We start from the raw sequence: 21,249 nt of genomic DNA, 5'->3' as shown, positions 1-21,249 counted from the left end.
AGCAGTTAGCTTGAGTAATGGTTCACTTTGCTGCGGATAGAGTTCTCACGGAATCCAATTCACAGCTTTCACAGCAACCCAAGACAGGACTAAATGTGCAAAAGTAAACGAAATCTCTTTTCATTCAGACATAGGAATTGATTGATATTTCTGCATATTTAACTGCATATAAAATGCATAAATGACAAAAATGTGATTTACTTAAGAAACTGTATGTGTGTATGTACTATTATAAATAGCTTATTTTATTGTTATAAATATTCAAATACACAAATATATATATAATAATTCATACATATGAAATAAAACAGTACAATTTATTCAATTTTAGTCTGTATTAATGTCAGCTTTGTCTGTTATCTAGCAATGGCGTTTCTCAAATAGATGTATTATGTGGTTTTGGAAAAATGCAATAGCATTAGCTGCTATCAGTTACTCCCACAGACGGTTTAATGCGAGTAATCCAGCGCTAATTACTCTGTGAAGATACTCCGAACAGCTGCTTTGTGTAGAACACGACTTTGTCCTCCAGGTCAGATCTGCACCTCTTATATGCCAACCGACTTCAAGGGCGAGCCAAATCAAAAAGCACAATTTCATGTTTTTCATTCAACCTGCCATGCTAAATAAATCACCCACAGAGAGTGACAAAAAAATGGAGTCGGGCTCAAAATGCCTGGATGCCACCGACTGTCCAAAAGGATATTTATAGGTTCGGAGATCCCAGAGCCCCAATAAAAGGAGAAAGAGAGAGAAAAAGATTAGAAGACTGACTCTGTGAAATATGGGATCTCACTAGAAATGTCCCATTAGAGGGCTTGAATTACAGTCCTCTCTACCAACCCATTCTTGCGTAGCCTCATCATTTTGCCTAATAATTTCACACAGATAGTCTTTAAACTGCAAACAACTCCGCAGGCCCTTCATACGGGACCAGGCCTAGGGTTAGGAGACGGTACAAACTTGCAATCAGATCTGAACCAGCCGTCTAAGCCTAACAAGAATGTGAGTCTCGCTCATTGGAAGTTAAAGATAGAGGCGACACATGCTGGATCCTGATGGGCTCTTATTTCAGTCGGCTGCCAAGAACTCTGTGGGCCGCTTTTGTTGTGTTTCGACCTGACGAAAAGCAGTATTAAAAGTCGTGGACTCGTTGTGGTCTCATAAATAAGCAAGAAGAGGACCATGGTGCTTTCCGAAGGGTATTTGCTTTGGGTTTTTCCTGTGTTTTTTGTCTTTTTATAGCATTAGTTTGTTTAGATCTCTTCCATTTGGTTTATCATGATAGATGCAGCGTTGAAACAGTGAACCAAAACACTAAATTACGCTTAATTACGCTGTGGCAGCTTGTTTATCTCTGATGTGAGTTCAATAGGGTAGATTAGTGTCACGTTACTGATGGATTCATTTTTTTGCAGTGCATTCTGGATATTTTTCACATCCACAGGTGAATTTGATATCGATGGCTGGATGTGTAGTGCTTTGTCCCCGTGTTGTGCTGAACTCTTGGATCTCTGGGATTGTGATTGAACATTCCTTAAAGTTAATTGAGCATTAAAAGCTTTGTGAAGGAGGGAGTTTAACTTCTCTAGTAGACCAACTTCACGGTTTAATCCTGGTGCTGTTTTAAAGAGGAGGGAAAACCTTATTTTAAAGCTTCCTCAGAGTAAATTAAAAGCCAATTTTGTCCATTTTTATAAGATGCAATCTTTCTTAGTGCATGTCATTTAAGTTCATGATGGTAAAAACCAATTTACTAAGACATTGATTGCATTTCTACAACTTTTTACCTTACTAAATTTATTATGGGCATGCATACGGTATATACACGAGCACTCAAAAGTTCAGGGTCAGCAGGATTTAAAAAAAAAGAAATTCATAATTTTATTCAGCAAGGATGGATTAAATTGATAAAAAGTGACAGTAAAGACAATCTTGAACAAAAATATTAAGCAGCATGATTCTTGAGCACCAAATCAGCATTATTAGAATGATTTATGAAGGAAAATGCAAAATGGTTATTTAAATTATAATAATATTTCACAATATTACTGTTTTTCCTGTATTGTCTGATCAAAAAGCACAGTCTTGGTGAGCATAAGAGACTTCTTTTGCAAACATTACAAGTGTACAAAATTATTTATTAAAGTTGTAAATACAACAAAACTTATTGGAATACATTTTTAAAAGAATTACAAGAAAATACTACTTCAGTGCATTTTATATATATCATCATACTGAATGCTTGCCCTATGTATCATATGCATATTTACATGAAGTATTCCAAGGAATTACCATTGAACCATGACCATACACTTGGTAATGCCATGGTACTTTTTTGTTACTGTACAATTTCAAAATCAAGACTTTGAGATTAGAGAATTGAATTGTTGTAGAAATCATTTTAGCTCTGTATTTGTTGTGCTAGATGATACAGCTGTTGTTTTCTCGGTAAAATAAGATAGTATTGTACTGAATGTCACAAGGCAGTGATCTTCTAAATGTTATTTTTATCAAGGTCACAACTGGAGACCAAAACCTGTTACTGTCTGTAAAGTGAATCATAACAAAAGGTCTCTGTGGAAGAAGAAAGGGAGATAAACACATGAATTACATCAATGAAGATGTTTTTATATTAAGACAGAGGTGGGTCACAAGTCTATTCTGGTAGAGCTGCAGACAGCAGGGAAGCGAAATGGTAAAAATAGTGCAAATTATGAACATAATTTTGTATAGTTAGGATAGCAAAGTAAATAGTATTATCTGCTTTTAAACATGAGGATAATATTCTTCCCGTATCTTTTGTTGTTGACGTCAAAAGTTGTGTGTCCAATCAAACGTTTGTTGCAAATTCATGTGTCGTTTGATAGAAGCAAATCAAATTAGGCAGGTGCTGCATGCATAGTTTGTTTATTTTGAGAACTGCAGTCTTATAAAATATGCAGTGGAGTTCTGATGGATTAACAGCTCAAAATGTTGAAGAATGGTGTAATATATTATAGATGTTGTTTTTATCCACAATAATAATTCCTCAAAAGGTCTGTTTGCAGCCCAGTTGGCCTTCACACTGTCCTTTTGTTTTCTGTATGTGTGATGTTTCTCAGAATGATTGAAGAGTCAGGCCGCAACAGCAGCGCCATGGCAGACAGAAGACAACTGTTTGCTGAAATGCGTATGTATTTCTCTATTTTACTCTGTAAAAAAAAAAAAAAATAGTTGTTTCAACTTAAAATAATTTGTTACCCGCTGACTTAAAATTTTTAGTTTATTCAACTAAAAAATTCCCTTAAATTAACACTGAGTAACTTAAAATTTCAAGTTGCCTAAAATAACTAACTTTTTTTACAGTGATGCGTTTAAAGAAATTAATACTTTTATTAATCAAAGATACATTAAATTGCTCAGATGTGACAGTAAAGACATTTCTGAAAGATCATGTGACACTGAAGATTGGAATCTGGAAATTCAGCTTTGCATCAAAAGAATAAATTACGTTTTAAAATATATTCAAATGGAAAACAATAGTGCTGATAAAGGATTAATCGCTATTAATCGCATCCAATAAACGTTTTTGTTTACATAATATATGTGTGTGCACTGTGTATATTTATTATGTATATAAATGCACACACATGCATGTATATATTTAAGAAAAATATAAGTAAAAAGTTATTTATACATTTAAAATATTTATATATAATATCAATTATATGAATGTAAATATATACATGGAAATATTTTCCAAATATATACTGTATGTGTGTGTATTTATATATACATAATAAGTATACACACATTATGTAAACAAAAACTTTTATTTTGTAAGCGATTAAGCACGATTAATTGTTTGACAGCACTAAAAACAACTATTTTAAAGTGTAATAATATTTCACAGTATTGCTGTTTTTACTGTGTTTTCCTCAAATAAATGTAGCCTTGAAAAACAAGAGACTTCTTTCAAAAACATTACAAAAATCTTCCCGACGCCCGACTTTTAGTCATAATAAACCTTCTCTAAATAGATTTCCCTTCAGCCAGTCTAAGGTGGTTAGCTGGTCTTTCGTCCTTGCCAAGCTGTTTAGTCTAGTCTGTTTTGCTGGTTATATAGGGATTTTGGGCTTTTGACCACTAAACAACAATTTGACCATCTTAAACCAGCTAAGACGTCTTAGGCTGATTTAAGCTGTATGGTTTTCCATGTATGTCCATCAGATGTAATGTTTTCATCTCACAGGTGCACTAGATCTGGACTCTATCAGATTGTCCACATACAGGACGGCATGCAAGCTGAGATTCATTCAGAAGAGGTGCAATTGTAAGTATGCAGGTGTTTAATGCAAACGTTTTGCATTATGTCATTTAGTATATACAGTAATTTAATGTTTTGGAAATGATGCAATTCCATTTGCCATTTGTTCTTCGCTTCTTGCAGTGCATTTGGTGGATATCTGGAATATTATCGAGGTTTTCCGGGAAAACAGACTCAACTCCATGGACCTCAACACAGAGTTCTCAGTGTCACATTTGCAAGCAATACTGTCCGCTATCTTTTACCAGCTAAACAAGCGCTTGCCCACAACCCACCAGATCAATGTAGACCAGTCCATCTCGTACCTCCTCAACTTCCTGTTAGCGGCCTACGACCCGTAAGAAACCCTGCAGAGTTGCCTTAAATCTGTCTGAATGTATGACATATCGGAGCACAAAACCAGTCATAAAGGTCCATTTTTCGAAATCTGAGAGCTGAATAAATAAGCTTTCCATTGATGTCCATTGATGTATGGTTTGTTATGATAGGACAATATTTGGCTGAGATACATCTATTTGAAAATCTGGAATCTGAGGGTGCAAAAAATAATAATACTGAGAAAATCACCTTTAAAGTTGTCCAAATGAAGTTCTTAGGAATGCATATTACTAATCAAAAATGAAGTTTTGATATATTTACAGTAGGAAATTTACAAAATATCTTCATGGAACATGATCTTTACTTAATATCCTAATGATTTTTTAGCATAAAATAAAAATCAATAATTTTGACCCATACAATGTGTTGTTGGCTATTGCTACAAATATACCGCAGCGACTTAAGACTGGTTTTGTGCTCCAGGGCCACATATAGTATAGACATTTCTTTAAGAAAGCTCATTTGAAGCTTCATTTCCTGTATATGGCAGCTTTCATGAGGACTCTTCATAATCTTCACTTGAATTGCTATATGTGTCTTTTTCTAGGGAAGGAGTGGGAAAGATCTCGGTTTTCGTGGTGAAGATGGCCTTGGCTGCTCTCTGTGGAGGGAAGATTTTGGATAAACTAAGATGTAAGTTTCACTTTGGATTTGCCTTTGAACTGATATGTGTTCAATGGTTTGATGCTGATTAATGGGTTCTTAAGTGAATGGACTCGATTAATCATTCTATCATCATTTTAAAGGTCAGAGCACGTGTCATTACTTGAAAGTCACTTTTAACCATGAGGCATATTCGCCTCTCATGACCTTGTCAGTGTAGCTAAAACTTCTCGTTTCTGGTGAATCATTCCTAGTAATGGCACTTTAGACTTACAAAACTGTTCAAAAGTTTGGCGTTGGTAAGATTTTTTCAAATAAATTTAAAGTCTCTTATGCTCACCAAGGCTGATACTTTTTTTTATGCATAAAAAAGAACATTTATTTGGAATAAATTTGAATTTGTAACATTTTAAATGTCTTTGCTGTCACTTTTGATCAATTCAATGTGTCCTTCCAGAATGAAAGTGTGAGTTTCTTTAAAAAAAATTAATAAATGAATAATGTAACAGTAGAGTACATGCAGATATTTCAATGAAGTACTAAAATTTCTAGACGTTAAATATTGTGTACAATACAGAAGTTGTTTCCTACCTGCATCATGTGCTGTGCTACCTGGATCTAGTATAACAGTTTATATAAAAAAAAAAAAAAAAGAAATTGATTGCTTGTCTTTTTTCCTCAAGATGTATTTTCACAGATATCAGACCCAAACGGAGTGATGGTATACTCTCAGTTTGACCAGTTCCTAAGAGAGGTACTGAAACTGCCCATGACGGTTTTTGAGGGACCATCTTTTGGCTACACTGAGCAGTCCACAAGAACCTGCTTTCCGCAAGAGGTTTGAGATGACTTTTAAAATAAATAAAAGATTTCTATTTCACATAAATGCTGTTCTTTTGAGCAGAAAATCAGCATATTAGAATGATTTCTGAAGGATCATGTGACACTGAAGACTGGAGTAATGATGCTGAAAATTAAACTTTGCATCACAGAAATAAATTACATTTTAAAATATATTCAAATAGAAAACATTTATTTTAAATCATAATAATATTTCACAATATTACTGTTTTAATGCATGTTTGATCAAATAAATGTAGCCTTGGTAAGCATAAGAGACTTCTTTTAAAAACATTCAATTATCTTACGGATCGCAAACCTTTGAATGTTGCATGGAGGACAATTAAAAAGGTAAAAAGTTTCACAGTAAGCAAGACTTTAGAAGTAAGCAAACCCCTAGACACCAATAAGTTGCAAATAGCGGCGTCCTTGCAACCAGCATCAAGCACCATTCACGATTTCTTTAGAAAATGTAAAAAGCAAAACTGTTTTTCTCTTGTACGCACATGGTATTTATTGACTCAACTGCTGTCCTTCCTCAGAAAAAGGTCTCGCTCAATGTGTTTCTTGACACATTCATGTCGGATCCTCCTCCTCAGTGTCTGGTTTGGTTACCGCTGATGCATCGGCTGGCAAATGTTGAGAACGGTGCGCTTTAAGCATATTTATTGCATTTTTGTAGCAACCTAAATGAATGACAAATATTGTGACAGCGTTCAATTAGTAGTGTTGACTGGATTTCGCTCCTCTCTTCTCTAGTCTTCCATCCTGTGGAGTGCTTCTACTGCCACAGCCAGAGCATGATGGGATTCCGCTACCGTTGCCAACAATGTGATAATTACCAACTCTGCCAAGAGTGTTTCTGGAGGGGCCATGCCTCGGGCAGCCATAGCAACCAGCACCAGATGAAGGAGTACATGTCATGGGTAGGTGAACGGCCGGCCATGTGGGAACGTGACTGTGAGTAAGTGTCAGTGACGGCACGAGCCCTGTCATCCAAACAGCCTTTAGCCTTTGACAATGAATGCCAGAAATCACAGTCAAATCACTTTATGCCTTTACACTAAATCTATTGTGAACTCTGAGCATTGAATTTGCCACTTTGGTAGCATTTACTTTGCTTTTCTAAAGTATTTTTAGATTGTAGTCAAAGTTACTTCAGTTTGGGAAGATTTTTTCATGTTTTTGAAATAATTTTTTTTTTAATTTATTTTATTTGATCAGGGACAATGCACAAAAAACATTAGTCTAAAAAAGAAGAGATGTCATGTGCCAGGTTATAGCAAAAAATGCTAATTTCCACCCGCAGTCCCTGGACAGGTTGATATTATACTTACACAAATTCATAAAATATATACAAAATAATACATGGAAGCATTACTTCACTCACATCATAAAAATACTCTCCACTTCAGGAATCAACGCTCATCAAATCTGACTTTATTTGATCAAAAATTACAGTAAAACAGGAATGTATTATTGCTATTTAAAATAAATGTTTTCTAGTTGAATATGTTGTAAAATGTCATTTATTCCTGTGATGTAAAGCTGAATTTTCAGCATCATTACTCCAATCAGAAACACTTCATGATACATTTCTTTTCAAATTTTTCTGATGATAGAAAGTTCAAAAGAACAACATTTATTTGAAATATAAATCTATTGTAACATTATAAATGTCTTTATGGTCACGTTTGAGCAATATAATGCGTCCTTGCTGAATAAAAGTATTAATTTCTTTAAAAATCAATCTTTCAGGCAAATGAAATATGCAACAAGTTCATAAAATACATACTTATTTTACACAGTATTTACAAAACAAAAAAAGTTTTTATTGTAAAAATAAATTATTTTACATGACCATTTTCCACCCTGTCTCTGACTATTATAATTAAACATGTATTATTTGTTACTGTACCTTTAAAACCTCTATATGTTCTGTAAGTAATCTCTCGTATGATATTCTCCATAAACATTTACATTTATTTAAAAAGAGCAAATAAAAATCCTGGTTTTCATAATATGGTTCCATTAAATATATTCATGTATATTTTTATAAATATTTTTTCTCCTGGTTCAGTACAGTCCTTTATTTTTCTCCAGAAATCTCCAGCTAAGAAGTTGTCAGACGCTCTCAGTAAATCTCTGAGTTGTGCCTCCAGTCGAGAGCCTCCTTATCCGACGTTCTCCGAAACACCTGAGAAACCGCTCAGCCTCACTCATGTTGTGTAAGTAAACTCAGACATCACCATATCCAACACATCTTGCTTAAATAATCCTCTTATAGGTGTAAAATGACTGACTGTATTAAACTGAATGTAACATAAATTGTGCAGGCTAACATTGTGCTGCCTTGTGTTTTTGCTTTTATGCTGCGAAACAGGGACACGTGGTAAGTAAAGTAAGATGAAGAGTTATATATATTCTCATATATTACATGATTTCACAATATTTTGATAGGGGAAAACTAATCTTAGACACACTGATATGTTTGACACTATGCAGACACACTTTTATGGCAGCGCCTCAATTATTGTATGCATTTCCTCCAGGCCTCCCAGACCCATGACCAGTGGAAATGAATACATACTCTCTCACACCATGCCTTCCTCAGGAAACCCTTACTCCAGCAAAACGTGAGTCTGTTACTGTACGACACTTTCAATAGGAGTATGTGTGCAAGCATAAAGCTGAGCTTAAAGCATTCAAGTCTGTTATGCTTTTATTTGAATGTTCAGTAAGACAGGCGGCTATTAAACTAAAACTATTATTATTTTGTTAAATAAAAAAACTGAAATAGAACGGATTATAAATATTGTATACTTAATGAAAATTAGAAAGATTTTCTTGGTAACTAACTGAAGTAAATCCATTGACGTACTAAAATTACTCAAATGAAATGCTACTAAAATACAGTAACTGCTGTAAACATGTTCTGATCCCTTCGTGGTGTGTATTAAACATGTTTGCGTAAGTATACATGTGTTGCTTATTCATTTGTTTTATTATGTCTCATTTTTGGGGGAAAAAAGAGGAGCTCACGATGAGATGAAGCAAATGAAGCTGTTTTCCCGGACGGCCCCAGATCTTTTAAAAGGGAAAGGGTAAGTCAACTTGGATGAAATAATGTCACTATTATCTGTTGTAAGCGAAACAAGCGTGTAAAGATCATCTTGTAATGGGATACATGGGACTGTTTTGAGTAGATGCAAATGAAAACAAGGCTGTGAGAGATTGAAGTACAGCCCGTTTAAGATGTTGTATTGTTTTGTCCCTGATTGGCTTTGGTTCAACCGAAAAATGTTGAGAATATGTCCTTTGTCCATTGCAAAATTATAAAAGACTAATTTGGATTGTACTTCTATCCCACACAACCCAATTCCATTTGCATCAAGTTAAAGGAATAGTTGACCCAAAAATGCAAATTTGCTGAAAATTTACTCACCCTCAGGCCAACCAAGATGTAGATGAGTTTGTTTTTTCATGGGAAATATTTGGAGAAATTTAGGATTACATGACTTGCTCACCAATGGATCTTCTGCAGTGAATGGGTGCCGTCAGAATGAGAGTCCAAACAGCTGATAAAAACATCTCAATAATCCAGTCCATCAATTATCTTCTTGTGAAGTGAATAGCTGCATGTTTGTAAGAAACAATTCCAGCTGTTTGAAGTCTCGTTCTGACGGCACCCATTCACTGCAGAGGATCAAGTGATGTGATGCTAAATTTCTCCAAATTTTTTCCAATGAAGAAACAAACTCATCTACATCTTGGATGACCTGTACATTTTCAGCAAATTTTCTTTTTTGGATGGACTGTTCCTTTAAATATGTAATCTCAACTCTAACTAAAGTCTATTTGCATTCTGTATTACTATTAAGCATTTAAATAATGCATAATTGTATAGTGGAATCATAAGAAAATTAGGATTTTTTTTTAGATCCCATTATTTTTCATCTCATCTGTGTTTGTGAAACATGGTTTCAGGATTCAGTACAGCCTCGATATTGCGGATAGGCTTGCTGATGAGCACATACTTATCGGACTTTATGTGAATCTCCTCCGAAAGGACCGTTCATGGTCAGTGTGAGCTGTCGGTCTGCTGAGGTTGTTGTGCCAGTTTTCTGTTTTAGAGCTCCAAGGTCACCATGTCAGTCTGGTAATACCCAGAATTCAGTGTAACATTGTTAATGTCAAACTATCATTTGAGGAAACAATGGAGCTTTTTCCAAAGTTTCAATGTAGCAAGAAAGGACACCAGATGTGGGATGGTGACTATTCTGGCCACAGTGCTGTCTTCTGTTTGCAGCTTGCTCACTGGCTAGGCTTTTGCTGTGTTTAAGCAGTGTATTTACTCTGTGTTGAACATATTACATTTCACTGCTATAGAGCGCAGCAGTCCAGAAGTAAAAATGCCCTTCATTTCCCCCATAGAGAAATTTACTTTTAGCGCTAATGTATTAGCATTTCCGTACAGAACTACATTGAGCTCTGAGGTTGTATAGTGATAAAATATGCATATATGGAGTGTGATTTCAAAATCATATTTAATTGATGAACTCCCAGTGAAGAACTACACAACCTATACTATCCATAATTCACCAATCAGAGAAGTTGCTGTTGTACAATATAAGTTTTATAAATGCATAAAAATTTGACTTATAATCTGCATATTTATATTTTATTTTAATTATGTCATTCAAAATTCTTCATGTAGCATTCCTTTAAGTAGATTGCAACACCAAGGTTATGGGTTTGATTCCCATGGAATGCATGCGATGTCACTTCAGATAAATCTATAAATATAATATTCATGGGATGAGAAGTCCCTCATTACTGTATTTGTATGTAGTGTTTTTCAGATTTTCATGTATTTTTGCTACAATCATGTGTTGTCATGATTCTCTTGAGAGCATATTGGTTGGGTTCATGGATTTTCAATGAATTGAATAAAAAATACATCTATAACCAGAGCTGCAGAAAAAAAAGTGCCGTTCGCTGTAGCGCTCTATCGCACCAGACGTATGCACACAATAGTTCAAAATGACAACTATTAATAGCATCCCTTGCTTATTAAGTAAATGCTGCCAACTTAAATGAATCCATCCTAACATTTTGGAATAATATTTTGTTCCCATCCATTATTCAAATAGTGTGTAAACTTCTAATTTGATTAATAAATGACAAATATATGGTTCATTATTACAGTATATACTGGTCTTTTTTGTATGTGTGAATTTTGTGTAGAAGTGCATGTAATTTTTGAAAGATTGTGTCAATTTGATGTGCAGGAACAGAAAATACACAATCAATTATCCATTTTCAGCTTGGCAGCTGGTCTTTAAACAAGGACATGATTATGATGGATCTCAGAGTCACCAGTATCTGTGAATGAACCGGTTATCTTTGGCTACATATTTCATTTGTTTTTTCATTAGGCAACATCCTTAGCTATGGTTGTGTTTCCCAGCAAAGATTTCTAATATTATGATCATCTTTGCTTTGCTCTAGCCTTGCAGTGCTTTTTTGGGAAACTGGGGCTCTGTGGTCTTCATGATTTGCTTAGATCCTGAAATGTGTTTACATGTGCTGGAAATGCTATCGTTTCTGTGATTAGGACAGTACTGGTGGATAAGTTCTGTAAAATTATGTTCTTTTGATTCATAAAGGCTATTTTTACTTTTCTGCCCATTTAAAGAACAATACAGTTGGTAAAAATGTGCATTTTAAAACACATAACAAAGTTTTGTAGCTCTATCCTTCGTGCACATGTGTGTATACTGTGTGTGTGTGAGACACACATACATGAAGGTTAGTGCAAGAATTCAACAAAACTTTGTACAGGATGAAATGAATGATTGAGCCACTAGTTTGTTTACTATCTATGCTTGAGCTTTGCATAGGCTACTAATTGCTATAGATAGTGTATATATAATGTTACAGTAAGTGCTTTTGTCATTCTGAACCGGTAACTATAAAGATGACCGAGCTCCACCCTTTTCTGTGATTGACAGTTTCCAGGAGAGCTGTAAAAACCAAGATGATGAGCACTTCCTCATTGCCCGTTACGCCTCCCGATTGGCTGCTGATGGAGCTGCCGCGGTAAGATAGCCAATCAGAGAAACATTCTATTATTCATCAAATATTAATGCCATACTGTTTCGAAACTGGTATAAATTAAATGAGAGAAGATCAGTTTTTTTCTTTTCCATTAATAGATTGATGTAACGGGCAATTGGATTGTTTGGGAAACCCGTTTGAAAACAATCATTATTTGTGCTTGTGGTGCCACAGAAATTACACACTTCTTCTTTAATTGTTATGAATATGTGCAAATAAATTAATGTAAGCTACTCATTAACCTTATATACAACCTGACAACTGTTAACAGAAGACCAGAGTCCCGGCGGACATCTCTCTCTGTCTGGACACCAACAAACAGCAGCGACAACTTATCGCCGAGCTAGAGAACAAGAACAAGTGAGATTGAGTCTGTTTATTTTAGTATCGCACAGTGACTTTGAATTAGCATTCTTAAAATGAATAAATTGTGTGTTTTCAGGGAGATTTTGCAAGAGATCCAACGCCTGAAACAACAACATGAAGAAGCTTCCCAACCTCCGTTAGACAAAAGCCAACAAAACCCAACGTTACTGGCTGAACTGAGACTGCTCAGGTAAACACCTGCACACACACACACACACACACACAGAGCGTAAAGCCTGGAATAAGACCTGAAACCTTATCGGATGTGGAGAACAACAGACGCTGATGGTTACAAGATAGACAGCATTGAAAGTGAGTGTAACCTGATCATGGCTCTTCTCGTGAATGAGTGAAAGCACTTTAAAAGCAATTTGCAACACTGAGGCTCCTTCCTGTTTGTGGACATCACCAGTTGAGATTTGAATGGTGAACTGAGCCAAGCATGGATATTTAAATAAGCTCTAGTCTTTCAGTTTCCAATGTTTACTGTGGTTTTATTCTAGCAATATTAATTGTAGTAACATGATATTTTGGCACTAAATTCATGTGAAATAATTTATTAGGGAAGTGTGGCAGTTTTGGTTTCAAAATGTGTTTTTATTACTATTTCCATAATAAACACTATAGTTTGTTTTAGAAAAAACATTCTATTTATGGAAATTAGATTTTTTGCCTATTATTGATATTTTCTGCAAATACCACAGTTAAGAATATGATTCCATTCCATGGTAAATTTTTATATTATGGTAAATAATTTTTATATCCTTACTCGCAAGTTTTGGTTTATAAATGAGTTTTTATTACTATTTTCATAATGAACATGATAGAGGGTTTTGTAAAAACCATAATTACATTTTTAGAAATTAGATTTTACCTGCAAATAAAAACTACTGCAAGTACCATGTTATAGAATATGGTTCCTAGGGAAGAATTTTACATTTGTATATTTCTAAATTAATTTTTTATTATATTTTTATTGTTTTATTATTTTTGTATTTTTTATATTCATTTATATTTCATGTTTTATTTTATGTTGTTTTTATATATTTTTAAACACCTGCTTTTCATGATTGGCATTTCTTTAAAGTAGAAAACATCTGATACAAACAGATTGGGTGAATTGTGGGTGTTATGTGGCATTTTGTGTCATATTCATAAACTGACTTAACCAGGCATTGATTGCCTCTACCCCCTGCAAATTGTGTTCAGCACTGATTGTGTGGGTGTGTTTACACCATTACTTAATTTGTCATTTATTTAATTAATATGGTGGCAAATAGCACATGAAAATAGGGTCAAAAATCAGGTTGTTTATGGATCCACAATTCATTTTTGGTTAAAGGGGTCATATGATGTTGCTAAAAAGAACATTATTTTGTGTATTCGGTGTAATGCAATGTGTTTATGTGGTTTAAAGTTCAAAAAACACATTATTTTCCACATACTGTACATTATTGTTGATCCTCTACGCCCCACCTTTCTGAAACGCGTTGATTTTTACAAAGCTCATCGTTCTGAGAAGCGAGGCGTCCAGGACATAGTGCCGGCGGCAGCAACAGCACTACAGCAAGAATAATAGTTTTTTTTTATCTCACACCCCTGTTCTCTGTTCTCTGTCCGGGGCCGGGGGCTGCGAGGATGAGCTGGCCGCCCGGTCGGGGTCTGGGCTGGTGGTCTTCTCTGCTGCTGCGGGGACCGGGGTGGTCTTCCTGTCCCCACGCCAGAGCGAAGGGGGTTCAGCTCCGGGATCGGGCGCTGATTACCCCTCTGGGGGTGGTGGTGCCTGGATCTAGGAGTATAGAGTGCATATAGGGAGTGTGAGTGTGGGTACCATGTCCATTTTTGTGTGTCTACATGTGGGGCGAGGGTGAGAATATTCGTTGCGTGCATGAGGGTGGGAACGTATGCTTGTGTATATGTGTGCTTGTTCGTCTACGTCTATGTGTCAGGTCGGGCCTTAGACTCCACCTCACTCATCATCTCAGTCGACCCCCACCCCACCACCATGCCCTGCCGGTGGAGGATGCCGCCGGTGCATTGGTGGTTTCTCGCGCCGGGGCAGGATGCTCGGGTGAGCGCTGGCCCACTCTCGGCGGTCGCTTGGCGGGGCCTGGCCCTACTGGCCTTGCTGGGCCCCGGTTGGGGGGTGGGGGGCCCTTGGATCTCCGGGCCCAGGGCTCGGTCTGCCCTGGTGTGGTCGGCTGCCGGCGGAGCCTGCGGGCTTGCCGCCACGGCACCCTGGGGTGTCTACACTGTGGCTGTCGGATGTCCCACCTTCGGGCTCTCCTCTGCCCTTTTCTGGGTGGGGGCCGCAGTTGTCCCTGCGGTGGTTCCCCTGGGGGTCCCGTGCCCTGGGGGGCCTCCGGATGTTTGGGGCCTGGGTCTCTTCCATGCCTGCTTCATGCCTTGCGGGATGGGGCTGTTGTTCCCCACACACACACTATTAAACATTTACATGGAGGAACCTTATGAACACAAGCGCGCTCACACACACAGGTGTACACTCAAGCATTCACATTGGTGTAAAAACGGGTGCTCACAGACACACATTGTTCTGATCTGCTGTTGCTTCAAAACTTATTTTGTAATATTAGTTATGCGTGTTGCTCAATAACATTTAACATTTAGAATTTATTGTGATTCATACAGATGTTGGTTGTTGCTGCAGTTTCTCTGATGTTGTGTCTTCTGTTGTGTCTTCTGTTGTTTTCTCTTTTTGTCAGCAGGTATCGAAGCAAATTGTCTGTTTTTTTTTGTTTTGTTTTGTTTTTTCCTCTCTCTCTCTATCCCCCATTCTCTTTTTTTCCTCTCTCTCTCTCCCCCTTCTCTGTTGACTTTATCCACAATTTTTTTTTTTTTTTTTTTTTTTTTTCTAATTCCTCTTTTTTTTTATTTTTTTTTTTTTTATTATTATTATTTTTATTATTATCATTATAATTATAATTATTATTTTTTTATTATTATTATTATTATTATTATTATTTATTTATTTTTTCTCTCTCTTGTTTTCTCTGTCCCCTGGTCTTGTCGGTCATAGTATGGTTAAATAAAAGGGTATATAAAATTTAATTAATTAATTAATAAAAAAAAATAATATAAAAAAAAAAAAAAGGCTGTGAATGATGATAGCATAACTACACATACGTACTGTCATGTGTTATCTGTGTTACTGACAGGCCACAAAAAAAAAAAAAAAAAAAAAGAATAATAGTTCCGCCTTCTTTCTTTGCGTATACGTTTGGGCGGTGTTATAAAAATCTCCCCACATTGTGACGTAGACATGTGGGGGTGTATTTGAACGAGCCGTTTTAGGGGGGAGTGGCAGAGTCTTAACTTTTATAAAGAATATCTCTTTGGTATTGAGACTTTAGTCTTTGCAACTTCAGGAATCTTATCTATGCACAAACAGCTTGTAACACTCCAAAGAGAAAGGAACACTTGAAATCGCATCATATGACCCCTTAAATGTTGAAGTTATATTGATAGCAGCATGGCTTTCTTTGTCTGATTGTGTCTCAGGCAGAGGAAGGAGGAGTTGGAGCAGAGGATGTCGGCCCTTCAGGACAGCCGTCGAGAACTCATGGTCCAACTAGAGCAGCTCATGCTTCTGTTAAAGGTGACGATCACACACAAAAACAACAAATGATGATGACACGATTTTCAATTCAGAATGTAGAAATGCAGAGTTCCATGTTAACAAGCTGAACTGCTCCATCTACAGGAAGAAGAGCTAAAAAGAGCTGTAAGTCTCAGAGTCTAGTAACAAACAATATACTTCAGCTGATTTGAGATTAACTGTATGTTGTGTGTTTGTTCTTCCTAATATTAATCTTATGAAATGTTTTGTGTTGGTTGTGTCTTTGGCATCCAGAACTTACATTTGTTCATTTAGCATAGCACAAATCAAAATAAATGCATGCTGTTAGACAGGCTACATTTGAGCATGTCAGCTACATAATCTAATTCTTCTTTATCAGGTTTTGAACAAAATAATAATACATTTTGATGTGTAAGTCATTGTTTGTGCTATAGACATGAATGACTGGCAAAAAACTTGTGAGCTTACTCTTTTGATCACCAATAACACCAGCCATTTTCAAAGACAACCAACAATTTACTTATTAGACCATTTACCTGCAAAATGACATTACAAAATATCTGTTATTATTCATTAATTTGCTAATCATTACAAAGATTTGACTTTATGTATTTTATATGTTTTGTGGGCAATTGATATTTTTATGATGGTGTTAATTCAGTGCTATTTATATACTATTATAGTATTATTAATATTTTTATTAGCCTTTTAATGTATTTTAGTTTTTTTTAGCTTTTGTCATTTTTTTAACATTTCGATTATTTTTAATTATTTATTTTAGTACTTCAACTTCAAATTATTTTATTTCAGTTAGTTCACATTTTCATTTAAGTATTTAAACGTAAATTTACATTTTTCAACTCAACTTTAAGTAAGCTTTTCATCTAATGTTTATATTTGATTTAATTGCAGCTTTATTACAATTAATGAAAAGGATTTTTAATCATTTTAGTTTTATCCTCCTGATAATCTCTTTTTGTTTCCTAGAACCAGGGCCCTGGCCCCTCACCTCGCTCCTCCCCCAGCCACACCATCAACACATCCATCCAATCAGTGTCCGGCAATACCACACCCATCCCCATGCCCGTCCAATCAACATCCGGCAATACCACGCCCAGTCAGACACCTCAGGACTCGCTCATGGGCCTGGGAGGAGAGGTGCAGCAGGCCTTTGCTCAGGGTAACAAACATGTTCCTCTTGTGTTTCATACATTCATCCTGCCCTGACAAAATAAAACAAAGGTTAAATACACTGGAGAGTTTATTTAAAAATAAGTTAAATACACCGGAGAATATAAAAGCACAAATCTGAGATTTGTGACTTTTGTTCAAGCATTATGCATTATAGTATGGAATAATTTAGCTTTTCTAGATTCCATGTAAAAAGTACTTTTGTTTATTTACTATTTCAGTGGTAACCAACATCTTAACTAAATCACATTGAACCCAAAATCATCATTTAAACTGAGTTAACGTATGTTCTGAAATGCACTTATCTATAAATCAAAACCATACCTTTTTAATATATTAAATACAATTATAAAGTTTTAAGTAGCAACTAATAAATAATAATAAATTTGATTCTGCATAATATGCTACTTGTCAAAAAATTTGGAAAAAATGAAAATTTTTGAAAGAAGTCTTTTGCTCACCAAGGCTGCATTTATTTCCTCAAAAATACAGTAAAATTGTGACATATTATTACAATTTAAAATATCTGTTTTATATTTGAATATATTGTCAAGTGCAATTTATTCCTGTGATCAAAGCTGAATTTTCAGCATCTTCAGTGTCACATGATCCTTCAGAAATCATTCTAAAATGCTGATTTGCTGTTCAAAATCATTTGTGATTATTATCAACATTGAAAATGCATTTATATTTATTTAATATTATTAAATATTAAATCCTCTTATTTCTTTGTTAAAGGCTCCAGAAGGAACTTAAGAAATGATCTCCTGGTAGCTGCAGACTCCATAACCAACACAATGTCTTCATTGGTGAAAGAACTTAACTCAGGTAATATCGAATTAATGCACACATATTTAACTATAATTATAGAATAAGTCATGATGTTCAAACTTTGCCTTCAATCATGTTTAGAGGCGGGGAGTGAAACCGACAGCTTCTCTGACCTCACGTTCCCAACATCAGATGTTTTCCACGCCAGGAGCTCTTCAAGATCAGGGTAACAAAAACTGGACTAAAACAGCTGCTGTTTTCACCTGCTAACTGGATCACATGTTGTCCAGATCTCCATGGGCAACTGCTTACAGTGTTTCTGGTCTCATAGGGCAGCAGGTAAGCTGGAGTCTGGGGATTTCTATGGACATGATCTGGAAAAGCAGCTGAACAGAGAGCTGAAGATGGAGGAACGACTCAGACACACGCAGGAACAGGACAAGAACGTCCTGGTGAGACACTTAAACATATACAAAGGCCCACAAAAAAACATCTTATAGGGGATTTCAAAGCAAAAACAGTAATGCAGAAGTAAGATCAACTTCTGTCCAAATTAATAAGTGACCCTGGAGCACAAAACCAGTCTTAAGTCGCTGGGGTATATTTGTAGCAATAGCCAAAAACACATTGCATGGGTCAAAATGATTGAGTTTTCTTTTATGCCAAAAATCATTAGGATATTAAGTAAAGATCATGTTCCATGAAGATATTTTGTGAATTTCCTACTGTAAATATATCAAAACTTCATTTTTGATTAGTAATATGCATTGCTAAGAACTTCATTTGGACAACTTTAAAGGCAGTTTTCTCAATTTTGATTTTTTTTGCACCCTCAGATTCCAGATTTGTATGCATTTATTTACATTTACATTTATTCATTTAGCTGACGCTTTTATCCAAAGCGACTCACAATTGCTATATATGTCAGAGGTCGCACGCCTCTGGAGCAACTAGGGGTTAAGTGTCTTGCTCAGGGACACATTGGTGTCTCACAGTGGATTCGAACCCGGGTCTCTCACACCAAGAGAGTGTGAGAGTTGTGGTCCAGGGTCACGCATGTGCATATGAGCAGTTTGAATGCCTGAGAGCTTTGCATGTGAAACAGGGGAATATGCAAATTACTGAAACAACCATCATTAGTCATTGTTTTACTCCTATTTATAATCTTTGCATTATTATGCTGCTGAACAGTAACAAAATTAGCATCTTTATCCAATGAGAATAAGATAAAAAAATACTGAAAACAATGTGCAGCACAACTGATTTCATCACTGATAATAATAAATGTTTCCTGAGCAGTAAATCAGTATATTAGAATGATTTCTGAAGGATCATGTGACTCTGAAGACTGGAGTAATGATGCTGAAAATTCAGATTTGCATCACAGGAATAAATTACATTTTAAAATATATTGCAATAGAAAACAGTTATTTTAAATTGTAATAATATTTCACACTAGTACTGTTTCTACTATATTTTTGATCAAATAAATGCAGCCTTGGTGAACATTTTTAATGCATTAAAACCAAAAGAAAATCGCCAAACATTTGTCATTTGGCAGCATTATTTTTGCCTTTAAATGAAATAATACATGCGTGTAACAAGTGATTTATTTTGAAGATAAAAACCCTAGAAAAGATCAATAATATCTCCAATGTTTCTGTATTCACAACCATATTGTCATCTGCCCCAAAGCCATTTTTAAGCAGCAAACTTTGGATGAATGTTCTGGGAAATATGCCAACGGTGTGTCACGAGTGCGCTGCATCGTATATCAAATTTTATTTCTTTTTAATTGCTATAGAAATTAGATGAAATAGAAATGAAATATCCATTAAACCAAATGGATATTTCATTGTAATGAACACATCCCCAGGCTGCTTCCAGGCACCTGTTTCTGAATGCCGACACGATGTTCATTTTAACCGTGCATCTGTACAAATATTGCCACGGGTGCTGCATGCAACGTGCCACAACTATTACCGCAAATTCCTTCCTACACGCTCCTTCCATGTCATGTGTGGTATCAGGTCATTTTAGCATGGTACGGAAAGCCTTTGAGGAGCAATTCAGTACATTTTAAACTCCTCAATTTTTTTTTTCCAGGTGACTTTACAAGAATAGCTGCGTTTTAATAAGCAATGGTAAGTATTTTTCAGTTGAGCTGTGTCAGATGCAATACAACAGTGTTTGATGGTTCAAACGAAGGTTTTCTCTTTGTCTCATCACAGGGAGGAAGATTGAGCGACTCTGAAGCACTGCGCAACCAGGCCTGAGCTGGAACATACCACACTTCTGAAAAGCATCAACAATAATGGGGGAAGTCGTGGCCTAATGGTTAGAGAGTCGGACTCGTAATCGAAAGGTTGCGAGTTCGAGCCCCTGGCCGGCAGGAATTGTAGGTGGGGGGAGGGAATGTCCAGCGCTCTCTCCACCCTCAATACCACGACTGAGGTGCCCTTGAGCAAGGCACCGAACCCCCAATTGCTCCCCGGGCGCCGCAGCATGGCTGCCCACTGCTCCGGGTGTGTGTTCACGGTGTGTGTGTGTGTGTGTGTGCATTTGTTCACTACTCACTGCTGTGTGTGTGCACTTGGATGGGTTAAACGCAGAGCACCAATTTCGAGTATGGGTCACCATACTTGACAATACGTCACGACAATAATGTGGTACACAACCCAATCTATAAATATAGAAATGTATTTTTAGAGCCTACAAGATGTTTTAAGACAAAACTGTGAACTGACTTTGGAAATGACAAATAATGGAACTGTCTACTACACCGCCAGTGCCATAAATCCAGTGATTATGAGATTATTTCATTTCCTTGGTGTTAATGTGTTCGGTTTGGTTTATTTCCGTGTGTATCTGTTCAAACTTGTACTGTATTTAAATATCTGTTGGGTAAAGTGGGGGTGATCTTCAATGAAGCTGCTATCTTTACAAACGACATCTTTTATTGTACATTAAGAGCATAACAGCCTGACCTGATGCTCTTTTAAAGCATATATTTCAAAAAAGAGTAGCATTATGTTGTAGTTTCAGTTTCTCTTTGAGAGTGGAAGGATTTGAG

At 36.1% G+C, this 21,249-nt stretch overlaps 1 protein-coding gene across 1 annotated transcript; it reads left to right on the top strand.

Annotated features, from left to right (window-relative positions):
- Nucleotides 1–3,105: 3,105 nt before the first annotated feature.
- Nucleotides 3,106–20,452, top strand: dtna (dystrobrevin, alpha; the record flags this gene model as incomplete). Its single annotated transcript, XM_079409866.1, has 21 exons — nt 3,106–3,172; nt 4,235–4,315; nt 4,433–4,646; nt 5,235–5,320; nt 5,974–6,128; nt 6,673–6,778; nt 6,890–7,056; nt 8,234–8,358; nt 8,683–8,766; nt 9,163–9,234; nt 10,118–10,210; nt 12,145–12,232; nt 12,522–12,610; nt 12,693–12,806; nt 16,136–16,232; nt 16,338–16,358; nt 17,202–17,394; nt 18,144–18,233; nt 18,318–18,402; nt 18,508–18,628; nt 20,408–20,452. 21 exons carry the CDS (start codon nt 3,106–3,108, stop codon nt 20,450–20,452), a joined length of 2,193 nt encoding a protein of 730 aa, XP_079265992.1.
- Nucleotides 20,453–21,249: the final 797 nt, after the last annotated feature.

This window comes from Barbus barbus, assembly GCF_936440315.1.
Source record: "Barbus barbus genome assembly, chromosome: 46".
Classification (NCBI taxonomy): Eukaryota; Metazoa; Chordata; class Actinopteri; order Cypriniformes; family Cyprinidae; genus Barbus; species Barbus barbus.
Note: the sequence above shows the minus strand (reverse complement) of the source record. Positions and strands in the feature narration are given on the sequence as shown.